At 40.5% G+C, this 20,509-nt stretch overlaps 1 protein-coding gene across 4 annotated transcripts in view; it reads left to right on the top strand.

The window, feature by feature from the left end:
- Positions 1–20,509, top strand: part of Rufy3 (RUN and FYVE domain containing 3) — a 73,450-nt gene that overhangs the window by 16,031 nt on the left and 36,910 nt on the right. For 2 of the 4 annotated variants that reach the window (XM_051198625.1, XM_051198628.1), the window contains exon 2: positions 12,332–12,385. The exons of the other annotated variants lie outside the window; for them this stretch is intronic. In XM_051198625.1, the coding sequence (XP_051054582.1) occupies positions 12,332–12,385 (54 nt within the window). The remainder of the gene's footprint in view (positions 1–12,331; positions 12,386–20,509) is intronic. 4 annotated transcript variants of the gene reach the window in all.

Genomic DNA, 20,509 nt, shown 5'->3' with positions numbered 1-20,509 from the left:
CCCCCAGCTGCTAGCCCCTGGCCTCAGCGGCACCCCCTTTGTCACAGGGGCTGGGAGGGGTCAGAGGAGATGAGAAGCCCCTCTTGGCTTTTATTATTGTCTAGGGTTCAGCTTCCCTGCACCCCCGCCCCTCTGGTGAAAGGATTTTTTCCCTACCCCCTGAGGTCTCCTTTCTCTACAAGCTTGTGTTCTGTTACAGTTCTTTGTCTGAAAGCCCTTCAAAGGGAACACTTGAGGTCATTCAAACATCAGTGGCAAACAGACAAGGAAAGAGCTATCAATTGTGTTGGTTTGACTTTAAATTCGAAATTAGTGATTCCTAAGAGTAAATTAAGAAAACACAATTGCAATCACAGGATGTAACAAATCCCGTGGAAAAGCTAGAGGAGTGGTCCCGCCAACTAGATAAAACAGCAATAGCACCCAGAAGATACCTGGAAAAGTTACTCTTTTTAAATAGTATTAGGTGGGAAAGCAAATTTAAATTCAGTTGTTAAGGAATATGGACTCATAACAAAAGTGTACCTTGAAGAGGCTAAGCATTATTAGTGTAGTCATTCCTGTGCGAGCAATCTATGAGCCATTGTGTTTGTACATTTATAAGTATATAGATGTGCATACTTATGTTTACAGTTGCAACTAATCTTTGTGGTCTTTCTTTTGACTTTTTCTAAGAACAAGTTGTAAGGTGTTTTTAGTTTATACTCCTCAATTCCCCTGATGCCAAGTTGTAAATATAAAGGCGTCTTGGCTATGTTTTTTTCTCCTTCAGAAAACAAAGATTAAAAACATTACCATGCAACAAGAAATCCTTTATGAACGCCAGCCTGGTACTTAGGCATATCTGCAGGACAGGTGAATTGCCCATAGCAGGTTGGAGTTAGGAAAAGTGATTCCAACCCATGACCCTGTGTTGCAGTTATGTCATGACTCAGATTGACTCAACTATGTCCGATAAGGATTTCTTCTTCCCAGTCAGTTAGCTTGGAAAATGTTTTAGAGTTAAGCTCACAAAACAAAAGCAGTCCTTTTGTGCATTTCTTCCTAACAATGTTTTAGAAGTTTTAAAACTGCTTGGCATCTGTTACATTGATTCTGTCAGTTGAGCAGCTTCCTTCAGCTATGTTTCAGAATGCACACAAGGGTTGGAGGCCATCAGCTGAAATTGTATACAATGCCAGTACTGTTTAAACAACCTCCACATGTTAGTAGTCTGTAGGGACGAAAATTGCAGTTTGAAAAGAGCTACCAAGAAGTCCTTTAGCTAGTGCTGTTGACATATTTTGTTTGAAAGAGAATCCCCATTCCTTTTGAAAGTTATGCTATGAAATATTACCTAAATTATAAAATATAGCTTCTCAGTTTCCTAAGGATACTGTTAGGTATATGTTTGCCTCCTGTGTGAGAGTTCCATGGTGACTGCAAGCTTGCCATTTGATTCGTTTAAACATTGGTAATAGTACTGCTGCTTGAGTTCTTCATTGAGAAATGTATTGCTGCTACAGAAGCATTAGTAGTAAGGGAAAATAGTGTGAGAGGTGCAGACTCTTAGTGGCACACCCTTTGATCTCGGAGGTCGGGCCCTTAGTCACTTATAAAGAATGTGGAACTTAGTATGACCCTAACAAAATATTGGGGCATTTTGCCTTCAATTAGGTAAAAGAAACTTTTAAAAGTATGAGGCCAAGGAAACATAAGAGTTTATAATATTCTAGAAAACCAGGAGGTACTCCATGGGAGCTTTGTTTTCTTGTGCTACTTACTGTGTCTAAATAGCCATTCGGACCCAAGAAATGTCTGTTTTACTTCTAAATCCTTGACAACTATTAGATTTAAGATTTAACTGTGTGATCAGTGATTATATGAGTAACTGACAAACTGGAACCCCTAATGCCTAGACTGCCTCCTGGGTAGTTTATACAGAAAAGGTCTGACCACTCGAATCCTAAAGACCCTTCTACTTCACAAAAGAAAATGGGCAAAATTGTTCTTCCTTGAGATGATGTGGACTCCAAGTCTTATTTTCTGAAACAGTTCCTATCCTTCACTGTGAGGCCACCATGTCGAAAGGCCCCTCTGCCCACTGCAGTGCTTAGAGAAGCACTTTGGCTACTATGTCTGTGCTTGTTGGCATTGGAAGTAATCCCTTGTTCTTATGTGTCCTCTCCTAAAAACCAAAAGCTAATCTCCTGGTCAGAGTGAGGGATTGGGTCTGCTGGAAAGGAGAGGGAAGGGCCAGGAAGCTTCAGGATAAGGCTTGAGCTAGACCCTGAGACATAACTAGACAGACAATCACCACATGGTGTGGGCAGGGCTTCTCAGTATGTTCTGAGCCGTCCCTGCCAAGGAAGAGCAGTTGGTCAGGAGCCTGCAGTGCTGTGCGTGGCACCACAGGGTGTGAGGTTGGGAAGATAACACTCTGGCAGGGGGCACCTGGACTTGACTCTGCTGCTGGGCCTTTATAGCTAGGGACAACAGCATCCAAGGTCCTTAATACAGAGTGAGTGCTCTTGCAGCAACATTGTGGGTGGGTTGGGAAGATAAATGCCCTCCAGGGACCTTTGCCATGACTATTGAACTGGTCCAGGTGAGAGATAACAATTCCAGTCTAAAGTAGTGAAAAGTGAACACAGAGGGGAGGAGGGAATAGCCACCTGAGAAGTGGAAGTTATTTGATGACTAAGTAGCTGGTGGGGCTGGAGATGAGAATGTCACAATGCCTGGGGTGGCTGCCAGGCTTTTATCTTCAAGTCGGTGAGTCCCTTTCACCAGTAAAGAATGCAAGAGTAAAACAAGGTTTGCTCTCTGTGCTAATAGAGCATGGCTAACAAAGGAAGCATTATCATCGTATCATCAGTTTAACCTTCCAGCCAACCCTACAGAAACATAGCTCTAGTTGACTCTTGGCTAGTTATTATCCTGTCATATGAACAACATACAGCGCCCTTTAAGAGCTGAACTCGGCAATTTCGGATATGATTTGTGCTTTCTTTGTCAGCACTAGAAGAGCAGTCTCATTTGTGTAAAATTGAGTTTCTTTTGCTGTTATGTTGTTTTGTTTTTGAGACATGCACATACATAGAAGTTTAGAGGTTGGGTAGGATAGCACACATCTGAAATGTCAGCTACTTGGGAGTCTGAGGCAAGATGATAAAACCTAGATTAATCCTTACTGCATTCCAGTTCCCTAGCTCAAAAGTAGATAAATGGTAGGAAAGTAAACTTGTTAGCAGGAAATGTCCAGGTCTCTATTAACCCTCTCAGAGATAGGGAACCAGCATTGAGAAGAGATGCATAGGCGATCAGGTAACTGTATTAAACAAACATGCAAAAGCATTTTTTAACTCTTAAGTTTGAACACTCTTCTCAAATACAGATAGCAAAAAACAAGCAAATAAAACCATGAAGGGATTGTTTATTCGTTTATTTATTTACTTATTTATTTTGAGCAGGACCTCACTGTGGAGCCCTGGTTGGCTTGGGAGGAATTCCATGTTTTAGGGCATTTGAGAAATGACACTCTCTCCTTTGACTTAGGGTTGCTGTACAGAACTGTGTGTGATAACAGAACATGTAGAGGTTGACACTGCAGAACCAGGGATCCCTCCAGCAGGTGCGTTGGCCCTGTGGGACAGATGTGCAGCATCTGTACTAGGAAGAGGAGAGGGGCTTGTAGGAAATACCAGTGAGCATAGGAGTGTGTTTCAGACCAGGAACATGTGTTTTTGTCCGTTAGTTTGTTATTAGTATTATTCATCCCTCAAGGCAAAGTTTAGTCCTTGGGGATGAATATTGCCTTGCTCTCCAAGACCTCATAATCACAGCGAAAGCTACAATGAACTGGAGTTATAGGTGGTGTGAGCCATCATACTGGTGCTAGAAACCAAACCTTGGTCCTCTGCAATAACAGTTGGTGCTTATAACCACTAGCCTTCCCTTTAGCTCTACTGATCTTATGGGAAAAGATTACTAAAATACCTTTCCTCTGTTTGTTTCTGTTGTTTAAAATCTATTTAAAATTCATGTTCACTTTACCCTAGTGGAATATGGTTTAATATAAAGTTGTCACTGCTTGTGAATAATCACATTCAGTACTGATGGAAATACAGGAAGAAGATGTGGGCTCTGCCAGAATGTTTTGGAACAGCCTTTTTATTTGCTATTATTTGGATTACTTGTTATTATTGTGTATGTGTGCACGCGCACGCACACACACACATGTTCATGATGGAGGGTATGGTGTTCATGCCATAGCACACATGTGGAAGTCAGTAGACAACTGTGGAGTCAAGTTTTCTCCTTCCACCTTTTGTGGGTTTTGGTATTCACCCGGAGTGTCAGATCTCCAGGCTTACTAAGCAGATGCCTTTACCTACTGAGCCTTCTGCCAGTCCAGGAAAAGCCCTTTTGGAAATTACTTTATCAATGTAAATTGAAAGCCTTGAGAAAATAGTTTCAATAACTGTAGCAAACACTTACCTCAAGAAAATAACAATACAGGCAAAGAATATTTTTAAAATTTATTTATGTATTTATGTGTATATATGTGATCCCAAGTGACATCCTGTACTATGTGTGTGCAGGAACCCACCGAGGGCAAAAGAGAGTGTCAGATCTCTGGAACTTGAGTCACAGGCAGCTGTGATAGGCAGTAAGTGCATGTAACTGATTGGTTAGCCATCTTTCCAGCCTCCAGGCAAAAATTTTTCATCATATGTATGATACAATATTCTGCTTGTGTTAGCAGAACCTCAGAAGGCACATATTATAGCCTAAGAGAAAAACAATGTCAATGTGTGTCCCATCTACATAACAAGCACTAAATACTGTCATGGAATAATATTTAGTAGGATAATGCTCAGAATATAATTTCTACCTTCACGCTTGTTAATAATACATCACAATTATCCTATTATAGCATAGTATATATTCTAGTGTATTATTGTAATTCTCCTGTTACTATGCGTAGTTTATAAATTAAACTTTGTTGTGATTGTGTATGCATACAAAAGTGCAGATTATTTAGAAAGGAAAACATAATACTCAGAGAGTGTTGGCTGCAGATTTGAGCATCCACTGGGGCATGGGAATGAAGAAGGACCACTGGTCGTAAAGCATTCTCCCTCCCAAATGTCAGAATGCATATGATTTCGAAAACTTTAAGGAACATTCTGGAGAGTAGACCCTATTCTAGGCCTTAACACAAATTATGTTCATTTCCTGCATATACTCTTAACAAACCATAACAGAGGTGATGCCCTAAAGCAACAGAACTTTGTTCTGTCACAGTTATGGATGCCAGGTGTCAGAAACCTTTGTTTTAAGCTAAGACTAAAGTTGCTTTTTCCAAGAGGCTTGGGAGAACCTGTTCCTTGCTACGTCCAATACCTGGTGGCTAGCAGTATCCCTTGGCTTATGGGTTCATCACTTGAATCTCTCCCTTCATGTTCACAATGTTTCTTTTCCCTCTTTATGCCTTCTGTTACAAGGACAGATATGATTGCATTTTCCAAGCTAATCACATTTAATTTAATTTAATTTAAGTCCTTCATTTAATTACATCTATAGAAGCTACTTCCAAATAAAACAGCATTAATAAGTTCTAGGAGCTGGGACATGAATATCTTTTGGGGTCCTTTTGTTTTAACTTATCACAAAGTTATCAGTGAACATTAAATCTTAAAATAATACAAAGTATGTTCTATTTTTGATAAAATGCTTAAATTCATAATCACCAGATAAATGTGAAAATCACACATTTGGAACCTAAAATCCAGGCTTGTAAGTATTCATAAATCAAGTCACAGAGGTGCATCCAGCACAGTGTTCCTTTATTCCCTAGTTTTTTTTTTTTTTTTTTTTTTTTTTGAGGTGGCATCTCATGTAGCTCAGGCCAGCCTCAAAGTTGCTGTGTAGCAGGCAGAAGTCTTTGCTCTCTTGGTCCCCTGCCCGCATCTCTTCATCCCAAATGCTAGGAAAGAGCTCTCTGTATGGGATGTACTGCTTTCTTGTGTGTTCAGAACATAAACCCTGGGAGCGGGGAGATGACTGTGGATGAGGTGCTTGTGTACTTGTGTTGTGAGCCAGAGGACCTGAGTTCATGCTTGCAGAGCTCATGTTCAGTCTGGACACAGTGGTGCAATAGTAGGCATCTAACCCCAGTGTTGGCAGAGTAAGGACAGGAAGATGGATACCTGAGCTCACTGGCAGTCATTCTAGAGAAACGGAACTCTGGTGCTCAATAAGAGTCAGTGTCTCAAAAAAAAAAAAAAAAAAAAAAAAAAAAGAGGGTAGAAAGCAATAGAGGACATCGCCCTGCATCTTACACACCTACACACACACAACACACAATACACACACATACGCACATGCACGCACAGGCAGGCATGCGCACGCACACACCCGTTTTGCAATCAGCCGTTGGCGAGACTTTTGGCACATTTGTTGCCAGTGGCAGTTAGTCTTAGATTTATATTGTCAGGTTTTCAGAGTTGTGATTATGTGTGCACAAGGCAGTCTTTGTGAACTCCATGCAAGGCCAGGGGCAAAGTACTCTGGACAAGGTTCGTGTTTTCCTGTTGCTCTGTCGGGAGAGCGGATTGTCAGGCCACCCTCCTAGGTAAGCTTTACCTTCCTAACCTCTGGATTCTGTAAATTGCTAAATCTGGGTGAGAAATATCAGTAGATTTGACTTGTCACTGTCTGGGGTTGCTGTAGGAGGGCTGGAGGCCTCTGTAACAGAGCTCCTGTGGGGGAAGAGTAGTGTTGGCCCTCTCTTCCTGGCTTCCTGTTCTTTCCAGCGGGTTCTCCTGCACTGCTGTCTGCCTCTGAAGCTCTTTGCAGAGCCTTACAGTTTTACTCTCCAGTAGACATCTGTGTTAATCTTTAATTTAGGCCTTTAAAAAAAAAAAAACTGTTTGGGTTGTTTGTTTTTGTTTAGTTGGTTGTTTTGTTTTGTGACAGTGTCTGGCGATGTGCCCCCAGGCTGGTCTTGTCCTCCTGCCTCCACCCACCAAGTACCAGGGATTATAAGTGTGTTCGTGTACCATGATGCCTACTTCTCCTGTGCCATATATTTGTGTGTGGAGTGTGTGTAATGTGTCTGGGCATGCACAGAAGACAGGACTGAACATCAGTTTCTTTAGAGAGGGAATTAGAGACATTGGGAGGCACCAGTCTTGTTACATGGATGTTGGGATTTGAGCTCTGTTCTTCCTTGCTCTTAACCATGGAGCCATCTCACTCACCCCCATCCCCCACCCTTTGTGCCCTTTGTAATGCATGGAAGAGCTCACATGAACTCTTTGCATTATCAGCTTCAGCGTCACAAATAAATTCGTTCTAATCTCTGACATAGAAATCAGTTTCAGATTTTCTAGCAGTGACAGTGTGAAAATGAAATTTAGTTTTATCTGAATTGCCAGAGCCCAGAGCCTGGGTGTCAAGCTCTGCCTGGGAAAGGAACACATGCTGTATGTGTCCGCTGTGCTCTCCGCCTTGCAGCCTTGCAGTTTCATTTCATTTCTTCTTTTTTGACAGGGTGGAGTTGTTTTGTGTTTTTGAGGTACTGAGTAATCAAACCAAGGGTACCCAGCACACATCAGCAGGCTCTCGACCACTGAGCTGCATCTCTAGCAGAGAGCTTTTCTCTTGTGGTTTCTTTAGCCCCTGCCAGTTGCTGTGACTATTGGGAAGTATTGGGGAATCTCTTTGTTGCTGAGAGGTAACGTTGAGTTTGGCATTGTTCTGTCTCAGTAGCTTTTAGGGGAGTAATCCTTTATATTTTCTGCATGAGCGCTCGTGTGTGTGTGTGTGTGTGTGTGTGTGTGTGTGTGTGTGTGTGTGTGAAGTGTATGTTTATGCACAGTATGTGTAGAAGTGTGTGTATGTTTGTGTGAATGTGTGTGTGCAAAGTATGTTTCTACATAGTATGAGGAGGCGTGTATGTATGTAGAGTATATGTTTGTATATAGTATGTGTAGGGGTGTGTTTGTGTGTGTGTGAAGTGCATGTTTTTACACAGTATGTGTGTGTATAGAGTGTATATATGTACAAGTATGTGTAGGTTTGTGTGTGTGTGTGTAGAGTGTATGTTTGTACACAGTATGTGTAAGGTGTGTAGAATGTATGTTTGTACACAGTATTATAGGGGTGTATGTTTGCAGTGTGTCTGTGTGTATAAGTGTATGTTTTTACACAGTATGTACACAGTATATATAGGTATGTGTGGACACACAAAGAGGACAGAGGTTGAGCTCAGGTGTCTTCTACTCTTTTTTCCACTTTACTGTCTGAGAGACAAGTGCTCTCACTGAATCAGACACTCACTGATTGGCTGGACTAGCTGACAGCAGGCTCCACCCCATAACTGGGGTTACAGATATGGGTAACCATGGGTCTTGGGGAGCTACACTGAGATCCTCACACTTGCACATCAGGAAATTTGCTCAGTGAACCATCTCCTCACCCTCCAGTTTTTGTTGATTACTGTTATAGAGAACAGCTAGAAACTGTTCCTAAGCAATTGTTTACTTTTCACCATACTTAAATACCACAAAAAAAAAAAAAAAAAAAAAAAACAAGTTTCTGTGTCAGTATGTTCAAAGTAATGGCATTTTTAAGAATGAAATGCTTAGTGTTGTTATATATATATATATATATATATATATATATATAGATATATGTACATTTTCATTGAAACTACTTTATTTTGCTAAAGTCACAATATGAAAAAAATGGTAATACATTTTACTTAGAGTTCTATCTAGACACTCTTTTTGAACATGCATGCCCAGTGTTCAAGTACACATACGCAGTGCTATACATCTATGGACATAGCCTGCATCACCTGTATGTTTTCCCTGCAGTATCTTAGACCTGTAATTGCAGCTGCTCAGAAGGCTGAAGCAGGAGGGTCAAAGGCTCAGGGCCTATGTAAGCTACAGAGTTTGAGACTAGCCTTGGCAATTTAATGAGCTCCTGCCTAGCATGTGCAGGGGCCCCAGGCTTCGTCCCCAGGATGGTTAATGATAAATGACAACCTGTAGTGAGATAGTTCTGTGGCACTGACCACGCCCATTGGGGGTGGAGCCATGGGCGGAGTGACCTGTGGAAGGAGGTCGGAGGGAGAGCCCGAGATCGGGTTGAATTTCCTGGTGTTCATCTGTCTAGGTTGTAAGTTATTTCTCCCTGAATAAACATCTATTCGGCCTATTTGTTTATCCTAATCCTTTTTTAACCGCGTTAACAACCACTCCTTTAGTGTCTTTAGTATATGTGACATAGTTCCTTTGGTCATTGCTACATTGCAGTCAGTTGAGTTCCCAGTTTCCTAACACAGTTTGGGTGTCTGTTAGTATACCTTGAATATTTTGCCAGTTTTCATTTTAGAATTAAAATATCTGAGACAGCCAGTAATGCTTGAATCTTTAAATATATATTATCAGGGTGCTTTAAACATTAAAACTTTATTTTGAACTAAACATGGTGGTATATTCCTTGTAATCCCAACACTGGGGAGTCTGAGGCAGGAGGATGACAAGTTATAGGCAAGAAAGGAAGGAAGGAAGGAAGGGAGGGAGGGAGGGAGGAAGGGAGGGAGGGAGGGAGGGAGGGAAGAAGGAAGGAAGGAAGGAAGGAAGGAAGGAAGGAAGGAATCAAAGAGGAAAAAAGAAATCTAAGTAGCCCAGGATCAAATTCACTGTGTATGAGGCATGTCTTTGCATCATACATACATACACAATAATAAATAATAACTGATTTTTAAACAATCTAGGTGTTGGGAAGAGTAGTGGTCATGTGTTTGATTTCAGTCATGCAGCACTGCATAATTCCATGAGAACATTGGGTTTCCTTCTGGGTCAGTCTTAGAGATGAGAAAGCTGTTTGAGCAAAGCTGTTTCAGAAGCTTCCTGGCCATGCTTTAACACTTCAATAATATCTGGTATAGTTATGAATCTGTAGCAGTTTGATTGATTTTTTTTTTTTTTTAAAGTCGGGAACTAGATCTCCCTGCCTCTGCCTCCCGAGTGCTGGGATTAAAGGAGTGTGCCACCACACCTGGCCTATAGCAAATTCTTGAGCCAAACCTGTCTATGGTGTTAACTAGCATGTCATTTTAAATTGCTTTCTGTTGCTGTAAAAAAAAAAAAAAAAGTGGTGGCACACAGCTTTAATCCCAGCACTCCAGGGAGGCTGAGGCAATTGGATTTCTGAGTACAAGGCCATCCTGATCTACAGAGTAAGCTCCAGTACAGCCAGGGATATACAGAGAAACCCTGTCCTAAAAGAAAACGAAAAGGAGAGAGAGAAACACCAGTCAGAACCAACTTTGGGTATGAAAAAGGTCTATTTCATCATACATAATGGAAGGATGTCCAGACAATGTGTACTGCTCAAGCCAGAACCTAGAGAAAGTTGCTGGAGGTTCCCTCTTTCCAGGTTACTCTAGCTCAATGGTTCTTAACCTATAGGTCATGACACCTTTGTAGGTTGAATGACTTTTCATAGGCACCACATGTCAGGTGTCCTGCACAGCAGACATTTATATTATGACTCATAACAGCAGGAAAATTACAGTTAGGTAGTAGCAAAAACAGTAATTTTTGTGATTGCGATCAGCACAACCTGAGGAACTGTGTACAGGGTCCCAGCACTAGGAAGATTGAGAACCTGCTTTAGTTTGTGGCAAGTTGGCATGACAAGCCAACAGGCATTGAGATTGCTATTCTTCTAGTTTGTAAATCTTCATTTTCTTGCTACATGTTGTTAATATAGTTGCCTGGGATGGCCTACAGAGTGTGGTCCTGTGGGGGATGGGGAGGGGGTGGAATCAGTAGCTGTGCTCTACATAGGACACACAGAAGGAGACATCAGAGAGACCCCTGGTGGACACTACACGTTCCTACCTAGAAATGTACTCTCCATATCTCTGCCCAAGTTGTGGAGAGGATCTTTGTTTTTGTCTTACTAAGGAGGGATTTTTTTTTTTTTTTTAATTAGGTGACAAGTAAAGGTTTTGTGAATAAAAGGTAAAATGGCATCTCCATAGTGAATGGCAAGATACCATCGTGAATCTGTAGAACCGTAACTGAATGGGTGGTTGAAAGCACATTTGCATGAACAGACCTTCTGTGTGCGATTGCAACACATAACATAGTTCAAGGATTATAACTAGAACAACATCTTCTACCATTTCTACACATAAGATGAGTACCAGCTATGACTGTGAAGTCATAGGAGCATACTTTTTCCTGTGTGGATGCTTTCTGAGGGATATTTCCATATACAAAGCCACAGTTTTAAAGTCTCTGGGAACTGGAGAGGTGGCTCAGGGGTGAAGAGTACTTGCTGCTCTTCCAGAGGACCTGAGTTTGGTTCCCACATCTGGCCACTTGAGTTATGACCACTTGTAACTCCGGCTCTAGGAACTCTGGAACCCTCTTCAGGCTTCTGTGCACACTATTACATGTACAATATATACACACACAGAGAGAAGCACACAGATTCACATTTTTAAAAAGTCTTTAGGAGAAGAAAGAAAGGAAACAAACTCCTAGAAGCCTGAAATATTTTTCATGAGTGTTCTTGAACTCATTGGTAAAAAGCACATGCTTTGCATTTGCTTGAGGCTGTTTAGACTTCATTATTTAATCCAAATATCCATTCATGTCCTTCAGAAACATTAATACTTGTGGTTGTGGGGTGCTGCCCACACCTTCCCAGTACTGCACTATGAAGGTCACCTGAATTTAATGATGTTTAGGTGGTTTATTCCATCTGAAGAGAAATCAGAATATACTTAGGTGGTTTATATGTCCTCAGAATAGCATCTTTTTGTGTTTGTTCTGAGGGCATGAGTTAGAAATTATGCTTAGGTTTTATTAGTTTAAGGAAAGTCAATCATTTTCATCATGAGATTTGTCCTGAGTCTAAAAAAAAATTCCCTACACTTCCAGCTTTACTGAAGTGATAAAGATAAATGCTGAATGGTGTGACTGTGGCATAAATTTAGATTTCAGAGGCTAATGTGGTTTTCAATAGAAGAAAATGTGTTGCTTGTTTGTGAAGTAAGCGTGCTTGTTTCTATTGGAAACCTTGAAGTAACTAATCTTAGCTTTGAAATATTGAGTAATAACAATAATACCTCTGCCTCCTTAGTTGTAGTCCCAGCCCGGTTCACTGCTAATCTCTGTGTTAAATGACAGAATCCCAGGCCTCCTCCCTCTCAGTTACTTTACCCCTTGGGAAATCTTATTTTTAATAGCACCTTCTTTTCTTGGCTTGCATGACATTTTTTTCTTTCTTTTCCTTTCTTTTGCCGTTTGCAAAGACTCTTGGGAGGATTTGACAGATTTGGTGGAGCAAGTGCGTGATGATACAGAAGGTGCGTGCCACACCAGCATCCCTCAGCTTTTTCTTTTATTTCCTTTCTTTCTTTCTTTTTTTAATTTTCTAACCACCTCTTAATTGTCTTCCATAAGGAGTGTCAGAGTTGGGTTTTATGTACCATGGCAATGACCGAGACGTCCCTGTCTTTGCTTGCAAGTAGTACAGCGTTCTGTATTTACAGTGCTCCATAGGATATTTGTCAAAACATGTAAAAGGGACATTATTTAAAATAAATAAATAAGAGGGATAATTTTACAAGATGACATTAAACTTTTCTTTGACTTATTTTTAAATTTGAGTTTATATTTGTGAATTTCACAGCTGTCAAAATTAACAGCAATTCTGAAAAGTATTAAAAGTCCAGCCCACTTTTCAGAATATTGAATTTCTGGTATCTTTGTTTCAGTGATCTGCATCAGGATGATACAAATACATCATTGCCTCTTGAATCTCTTTAGTTTTTTCCTAGTGTCAGCTTTATTGAGATGTAATTCTCACACCAGGTAGAGACCACCATTTTAAGTATACAAAGTGATTGTTTGTGCATTCACTATGTTGTGTGCTTCCAACACCACCATCCATCCAGGTCCATAATGTTTGTTTCATCTTTCTAAATAGGAACCCATGCACCCTTTATCAGCCATTCCCTGTTTCATCTGCCTCCCCTGTCCATGCCAATCCCCAGTCTTCTTTGCATCTTTGTAGATTGCCTGTTCTGGACATTCCATGTACGCACTGTCATGAAACACGTCTGTTCATGGCTTCTCTCACTTTGCATGTTTTCAAGGTTCATCAATGTCATGGCCAGAGAACATTCTCTTATATGGGTACATATTTTGTCTCACCATTATGTTGGTAGATATTTGACATGTTTGGGGCTAACTGTAAGAAATGTTTGCGTGAAAACACACAAGGGGTTCATAAATGTTTCATACTGAGAAAATATCGAAGTAGAATTCTAGATAAAATGGTAATTCAACAATTTTTAATTTATTTTTTTACTTATGTGTATGGGTGTTTTACCTAGATAAATGTCCAGAAGAGGGAGGGCATTGTGAGATAGTTAGTTGTGAGCCACCATATGAGTGCTAGGACTCTAACCCAGGTCCTCCAGAAGAGCAGTCAGGGCTCTTAACCAATGAGCCATGTCTCCAGCCCAGACCCTAACCCTTTTGAGAAATGTCAGACAGTTTAAAGTACCTGCACCATTTTATTTGCTGCCAGCAGCACACAAGGTTGTAGTTTCTTTAGACCCTTAATTAGTACTGGCTAGTCTCATTTTTTTTCTTTTTTTAAACGTATTATTAGTTTATGTGTATGATATGTATATATATATGGTGCATGCGTATGAGTGTGTGTGTATGTGCGTGCGTGCGTGTGTGTGTGTGTGTGTGTGTGTGTGTGTGTGTGTGTGTGAGCGTGTGCGCGCGCACACACACACATTGCTCAAGGAAGCCAGAAGAGGTCATCAGAGCCCCTGCAACTGGAGTTACAGATGGTTGTAAGCTGTTGCTATATGGGTACTAATATCTAAACTGCCTCTCCAACCTTCTTTCTTCCATCTTCTTTGTTTTATTTGTTTGTTTGTTAAAGATGTATTTATTATGTATACAGTGTTCTGCATGCATGTACACCTGCACACCAGAAAAAGAGCATCAGATCTCCTTACAGATGGTTGTGAGCCACCATGTGGTTGCTGAGAATTGAACTCAGGACCTCTGGAAAAGCAGGAAGTGCTCTTAACCTCTAATCTCCCCAACCCTTTGTGTTCTATTTTTAAGACAGGGTTTTACTGTATATTTTGGTTGGCCTGGAGCTAAATAAACCAGGCTGGCATTGAATTTCAAAAGATCTGACTGGCTGTCTCCTGAGTGCTGGAATAAAGGTGTGCATCTTTTACTTTCTTGATTGTGTTCTTTGAAGTACAAATGGTTTTTTTTTAATTATGTTGAAATATAACTCTTCTCACATATCTAAGAAAACATTGCTATCCCAAGTTTACAAAAATTTGGATCTGTTTCCTATGATGAGTTTTATAGTTATAGCTCTTGAATTTTGGTCTCTGGTCCTTTGTAGTTAAATTTTTAAGGGTGTGTATGTGTGTGTGTGTGTATCTCTCTCTCTCTCTCTCTCTCTCTCTCTCTCTGTGTGTGTGTGTGTGTGTGTGTGTGTGAGACTGACTGTATCTATTTATGTGTGTCTGTGTGTATGTGGTGTGTACACACGTGAGTGCACATGCCAGCAGAGCCCAGAGGTATCATATTCCCTGGAGCTAGAGTCGCAGGTGGCTATGGGGTGTTTCTGTTCTGGGAATCAAACTTGGGTCCTCTGCAAGAGTGCTGTGCACTCTTAACCACTGAGACATTTCTCCTGCTCATTTCTTTTTCAGGATTATTTTGATTCCTCTGGATCCTTTGCATTCCTATAGGTAGTATTTTAAGATAAACTTGCCAATTTCTGTAAATGACACAGCTAGGATTTTGGTTGGGATTGCTTTGAATCTGTATTAAGTGGAGGAATATTGCCATCTTAGCATAGTTAAGTCTTGAAATTCATTGACATTGCATTTCTGTTTATTTTGATGCTTTACATTTTCATTTCCACATTTTGTTTTCAGTGCACAAAATTTTCACATCTCTTGTCAAATTTTTGTAAGTATTTTCTTTTTGGTACTATATAAGTGGCTTCACCAAACATTCAGTTTGCTGTTAAGCAGGATGAGAGATTAACATTAGCTAATAAGAGATAACAATATAGTTTAGTAAGGTTGATTGGACATGACCTCAGATGCAGCATATCTTTTCCTTTCTTATAAAGCTGAGAATGTTCATTTTTCTCACAGAACGAAAACACAGTACAACAAAATGTCTCTTTGGCATATATAATTTCCAGCGTCATTACTCTTAAATTTTCAGACCATTATTAAATAATGGCCATTAGTAAATAATAGACACACTGTGATGCTATAAAAGGCAGTTTCTGAGTGACTGACAGGCATATAGGTTATATGAGAGCTGCCCTGACAAAGGGGTGATTCATTTTCCATTGTGGGAAAGAAAGGAATACATTTCCATTACACTGCATAGAAAAGCATGCAATTTAAAACTTATTAGTTATTTATTTCTGCAACTTTCCATTTAATTTTTTCAGATCACTGTGACTTGCAGAAAGCAATACATCAGAGAAGAGACTGCTGTACAATTAAGTCTTGTATTGAGCTTGTGTCCTGCAGCCTTGCCAAGTGCACTTATGAGCTAATACTTTGTTTGTGTGTGTGTTTTTTAAATCTGTAATATCATATTCTCTGAAAATATGATTTTACTGTTTCCTTCTAATCTAGATGTCTTTTGTTTCTGTTCTTCCTAATTTGACTAAACTCTCTTCCACGGTGCTTAGAAATGGTGAGAGTGATCGTGTCTGTCCTGTTGCTGACCTCTAGTTACATCTTCTACCCGTAGATATTGTATTAGACAGTTTTCCTAATTACATTCTACCAGGTTAAAGAAACTCCCTTCCTAGCTGGCCAGTGGTGGCACAATGGGGAGGCAGAAGAGGCAGGTGGATCTCTGTGAGTCTACAAAACAAGTTCCCAGACAGCCAGAGCTGTTACACAGAGAAACTCTGTATTGAAAAACCAAAAATAAAAGGAAGAAGAAGAAATTCCTTTCTTTTCTCAGTTTGTTACATATAAATGTTTTGTTTTATTTTTGATATGTCAGCCATTTTGTCTGCATTGATTGAAATCACAGTATCTACTCCCTTGGTATATTGCATTGCTTGACTTACGTATGTGGAACAGACTTTGCATTCTGGCATCAGTCCTACTTGATTATGTTAATGATCTGTGTGTGTTGCCAGTTTTGTTGAGGCCTTTTGAATCTGCATTTGTAAGGAATATTACAGTGCAGGTCCCTCTTTTTCTGTCCCAAGGAAATATTGGTATGGTAGAAAAAGTTGGGATTTCTATCTTCTGTTTGGAATAGTTTGCAAAAGATTGATACTAATTCTAAATGGTTGATTAACTTTAACAGTGAGGTCATTTGTTTCTGGTCGTCTCTCTGTGGGATTTAGTTTTTCTTTATTACTAATTCAGTATCTTTGCTTGTTATATCTTGTGTTTTCTGTTTCTTATTAGTTTTATTTGGTTTGTATTTTTCTAGGAAATCACCTACATACGTTTTTCTTTTACAGTTTTGCTTGTTGATAGGCAGTAGTGGTGCACACCTCTAATCCCAGCACTTGGGAGGAAGAAGCAGGTGGATCTCTGTGAGTTAAAGGCCAGCCTGATCTACAGAGCAAGTTCTAGAACAGCCAAGGACACAGAGAAACCCTTTCTCAAAAACCAATTCAAAAATTCTTTTCACTTGTTTCTGTAAGGACAGTGAGCCCAGTGTCTCATCTTTCCTTTCTTTGGTTCAGTCCTTCTACTCTTGCTTGTGTTGGTCCACAGATAAATGTTCCCTAATGCTTTCTTCTTACTGTTGTTGTAGGGTAAGAAGGCATTATTTGGAATTGCAGTATAAGAAGGGATAAACTCATCAGGACAGGGAAGCTGTGGTTGCTAGTATGAGGCGGTTGTCATACTGCATCTGGAGTAATGATGCCTATTGTTTTTGAGTCAGGGCATTGTCAGGTAGGCCAGGCTGAGTTCAGGTCATGGTCCTCTTGCTTTATCTCCTGGGTACTGGGATTATAGACATGGGTCAGTATTCCTAACTTTAGTATTGTTTAATATTGTTGATTCACCTTGGAGTTTCATTGATTTTTTTTTTTTTCCTTAAGTTTGGTGTTTTGTTAATGTGTTTTTCCCCCACTATTTAGTTTTTCTTCATTTAATTTCATTCATTCTGCTTTTGGTGATATATATATATATATATATATATACACACACACACACACACACACACACACACACACACACTATATGATTATGTTATTTTCCATTGTGGAGTCATGTAGTTTTGACATACTAGAGACAAGAGTCTTGTGAGTCAGTGTCTGAATAAACAGACACTTTAATGTATAAGCAGATTCCTCAGTTTCACTTCCTGGTGAAAATACGGAACATGATTCTCAGCCCCACTGGGCCTGAGCACTAAACCCCAACAGCTTTTCTGAGATCTGATGCTGATACACCAGGACCACAGAGTTCATGATACTTGGTGTCAGAGTAACTTTGGGGGTTTTCTGAATGGGAGGCATGGCTGTTTCTCTACATTCCATGGGATCTTTCTGGGCTACTGTGTAAAGCGCAGTGTCCCAGCGTGACATGAGGATGACCAATATGAGCGTGTGCTGTTTTCACAGGGTAAACGAGTCACAGAACTAGTCCAGCTCTCTCACTGTTACTTCACTGCAGGGGACCTTAGTCTCAAAGTGACAAGATTCCTTGCATAAGGTCAGATGTTAATTTACAAAAGCACATAGTTGATACCAAAGACTAAGAGTGGTTATAAACTTTCTAAAAGAGCCAGATTGCAGCAAAGCCCATTTTGGGTTGTACCCTTAACAAGAAAAGATAGCAATAACAGTGAATGAATTCATGGTTAGCTGTTCTTGACCAGCCACGTTAACGGGTGTACCTCAGAAGAGGTACTCACTTCTGCTGAGTAGAAATACATGTGATATCTGACATGGCATTATGGAGAGTGCAGACAGGACTACACATAATCAGATTAGCAATTAGACCAGCACAGAGTTCTCAAACAAGTGTCTTCACAATCGTTAGGTGCTACTTTTTTTTTTTTTTTTTTTTTTTTTTTTTTGAGCATTTCTTTCACTATCAGGAATAACTCACAAGCCAAGCAGTGGGAGGCAGAGCTCTGTGTGAGTTCAAGGCCAGCCTGGTCTACATAGTTAGTTCTAGGACAGCCAGAGCTACATAGTGAGACCCTGTTTAGGAGTGGGGGTGATGGGTAATGCTTTTATTTTTTTCTAAGTACTGGGAATTAAACCTAGGTTCTCACAGATGCTAGACAAGGATTGTAGCACCAAGCTACATCCCCAGCCCTTTTTTAATTTTTAAAGTTGTTTTTATTTTGACACAAGGTCTTGACAAGTTACCCAGGTGGCCTTGGACCTACTCAGTAGCCCAGGCAGACCTTGAATTTATGACCCTTTTTAGCCTCCTGAGAATCAGGCATTACAGGCCAGCATGCCAGCTCACCAAGATAAAGCTTCCAATCTCCCAAATTATAGGGAAATCTTGAGTAGTAACTACTGTCAAAAACAATTTCAGCTTTACTAGGAATTAGGTTTATATTAACGTACTACATAGTAATATAACATTAAGTATCTCTTATATTTCCTATAAGCATCCATAACCATTTCAAGGTTTTGTTGTATAGACATGTTACTACTCTCTAAGGGTCACATGAGTTCCTGGCCAGGTGTTTTGTCCTCCTGGGTTGAAGTCACAAGTCTAGTCTTCTGAGAGCTCATAGACACCTGCCCTTGAGTGGAACAGAGTAGGAGTGGCTAACTCCCAAATTGGTTTGAAGCACAGCAGTTGTGATCCAATCTGTCCCCTGCCATCTATTGAAATGGTGCAATCTGGAGTCCAGTAGCTTCTCTAAAATACTATCCCCACACCACCCAGTGATTACAATAGGTTAGACACATTGGACGACACATCCTGCTCCTAAGAAAATTAGTATTTTATGTTGCATTTTTCCACTGTGAGAGGCTGATTTTTTTGTATAATTCACTGTTCCTGTTTGACCCTCCCCACACCAGGACTGAAGTTCTAACCCAGGACCTCATATAGATATTAATTATGACATTTTCATGAATATACACCATTTTGATCATCTATAAACACACCTAACACTGACATTCTTACTTCCCCTTCTTCTCTGAGCTAACCTAAGCTGTGCAGAGGGTAATATAGATGTCTCATTGCTAAATCCAACAGCACTTCCTTTCAGCACTCTGACCACTCATGAGTCTCTGCAGTTAAGTACTGGCTATTACAAAGAGAAGCTTCTCTGACTGGAGCGTGCTCCACCTATCTGTGACATGAATATATGTATAAGGCAACACACATTGTGTCTGCTCAGCAGAACAGCAGCAGCCTCCCCCTAAGCCTATGACCTCTCCAGCTGTGGCCTGTGACTAGGTTTACAATCCCAGATGTGAATTCCTACCTATGGAATGGGCTGAAAATACAATTAGCAAGTGGTTTGTTGCCCTTGTAATAAATTACACTGTTGCATAAGACAGCACACCTTGCCTGGTGGTTGGTACTGTTGTATTTCTCCGTGTTCTACAACCATGACGTATAGCATCTTTGGTAATGGAATCTTATTGTCTAGTTCTGGTGGACATTCAAGGACAATGGCAATTGTTGGTATTGGTGAGGGGTGGGTGGCTTGAAAATTTTAAACATGTATACAATGAAGTATGATTATTCCCCTTTTTCTCTTTCCCTATATACCCTCCAAAACATTGCACCCTCAACTTTTTAGGTTTTTTGAATCAGTGTTTCTTTGTGAGCCCTGGCAGTCCTGGAACTTTCTCTGTAAACCAGGCTGGCCTATGAACTCAGAGATCCACCTGCCTCTGCCTCCCGAATGCTGGGATTACAAATGTTCAACACCATGCCCCACTCAAATTTTTTTTTTCCAGACAGGGTCTCACTGTGCAGTCTTGACTGGTCTACTATTTGCTATGTAGACGAGAGTGGCCTTAGACTCAGAGATTGCCTGCCTGTGCCTCCAGAGTACTAAGATTAAAGGTGTGTGCCACACCACACCTAGCCTGTTTTTGTCATTCTTTTATTATCTTTATAACCTTCAAAGAACAGTTAATGCTGCCCATAAATGTAGGGCATACTTGTGGGATCATCCACTGGAAAGGGGATTCCTACCAGTGGCCACATCTTCAGAAAAGAATGACTTCCCTTCATCCCCAGAGCAATTATCAACTGCCAGTAGCACGTCAGTAAGGGGTGGGAAGATAACCTACCCCATCTATACCATAATTTCTTCTGACTTGATCTTGTTGAGGTCTTGTGCAGATAGTGAGGTGCTGTGAGTTTACTTCGCTCCTCTGTGCTCTGCTGCTCAGTGTTTCCACTTCCTCTTCCCAGACGGTCCCGAGCCTTGGGGGTGGTGTGTGG

The sequence above is a fragment of the Phodopus roborovskii genome, unplaced genomic scaffold (assembly GCF_943737965.1).
Source record: "Phodopus roborovskii unplaced genomic scaffold, PHOROB, whole genome shotgun sequence".
NCBI classification, from domain to species: Eukaryota; Metazoa; Chordata; class Mammalia; order Rodentia; family Cricetidae; genus Phodopus; species Phodopus roborovskii.
Note: the sequence above shows the minus strand (reverse complement) of the source record. Positions and strands in the feature narration are given on the sequence as shown.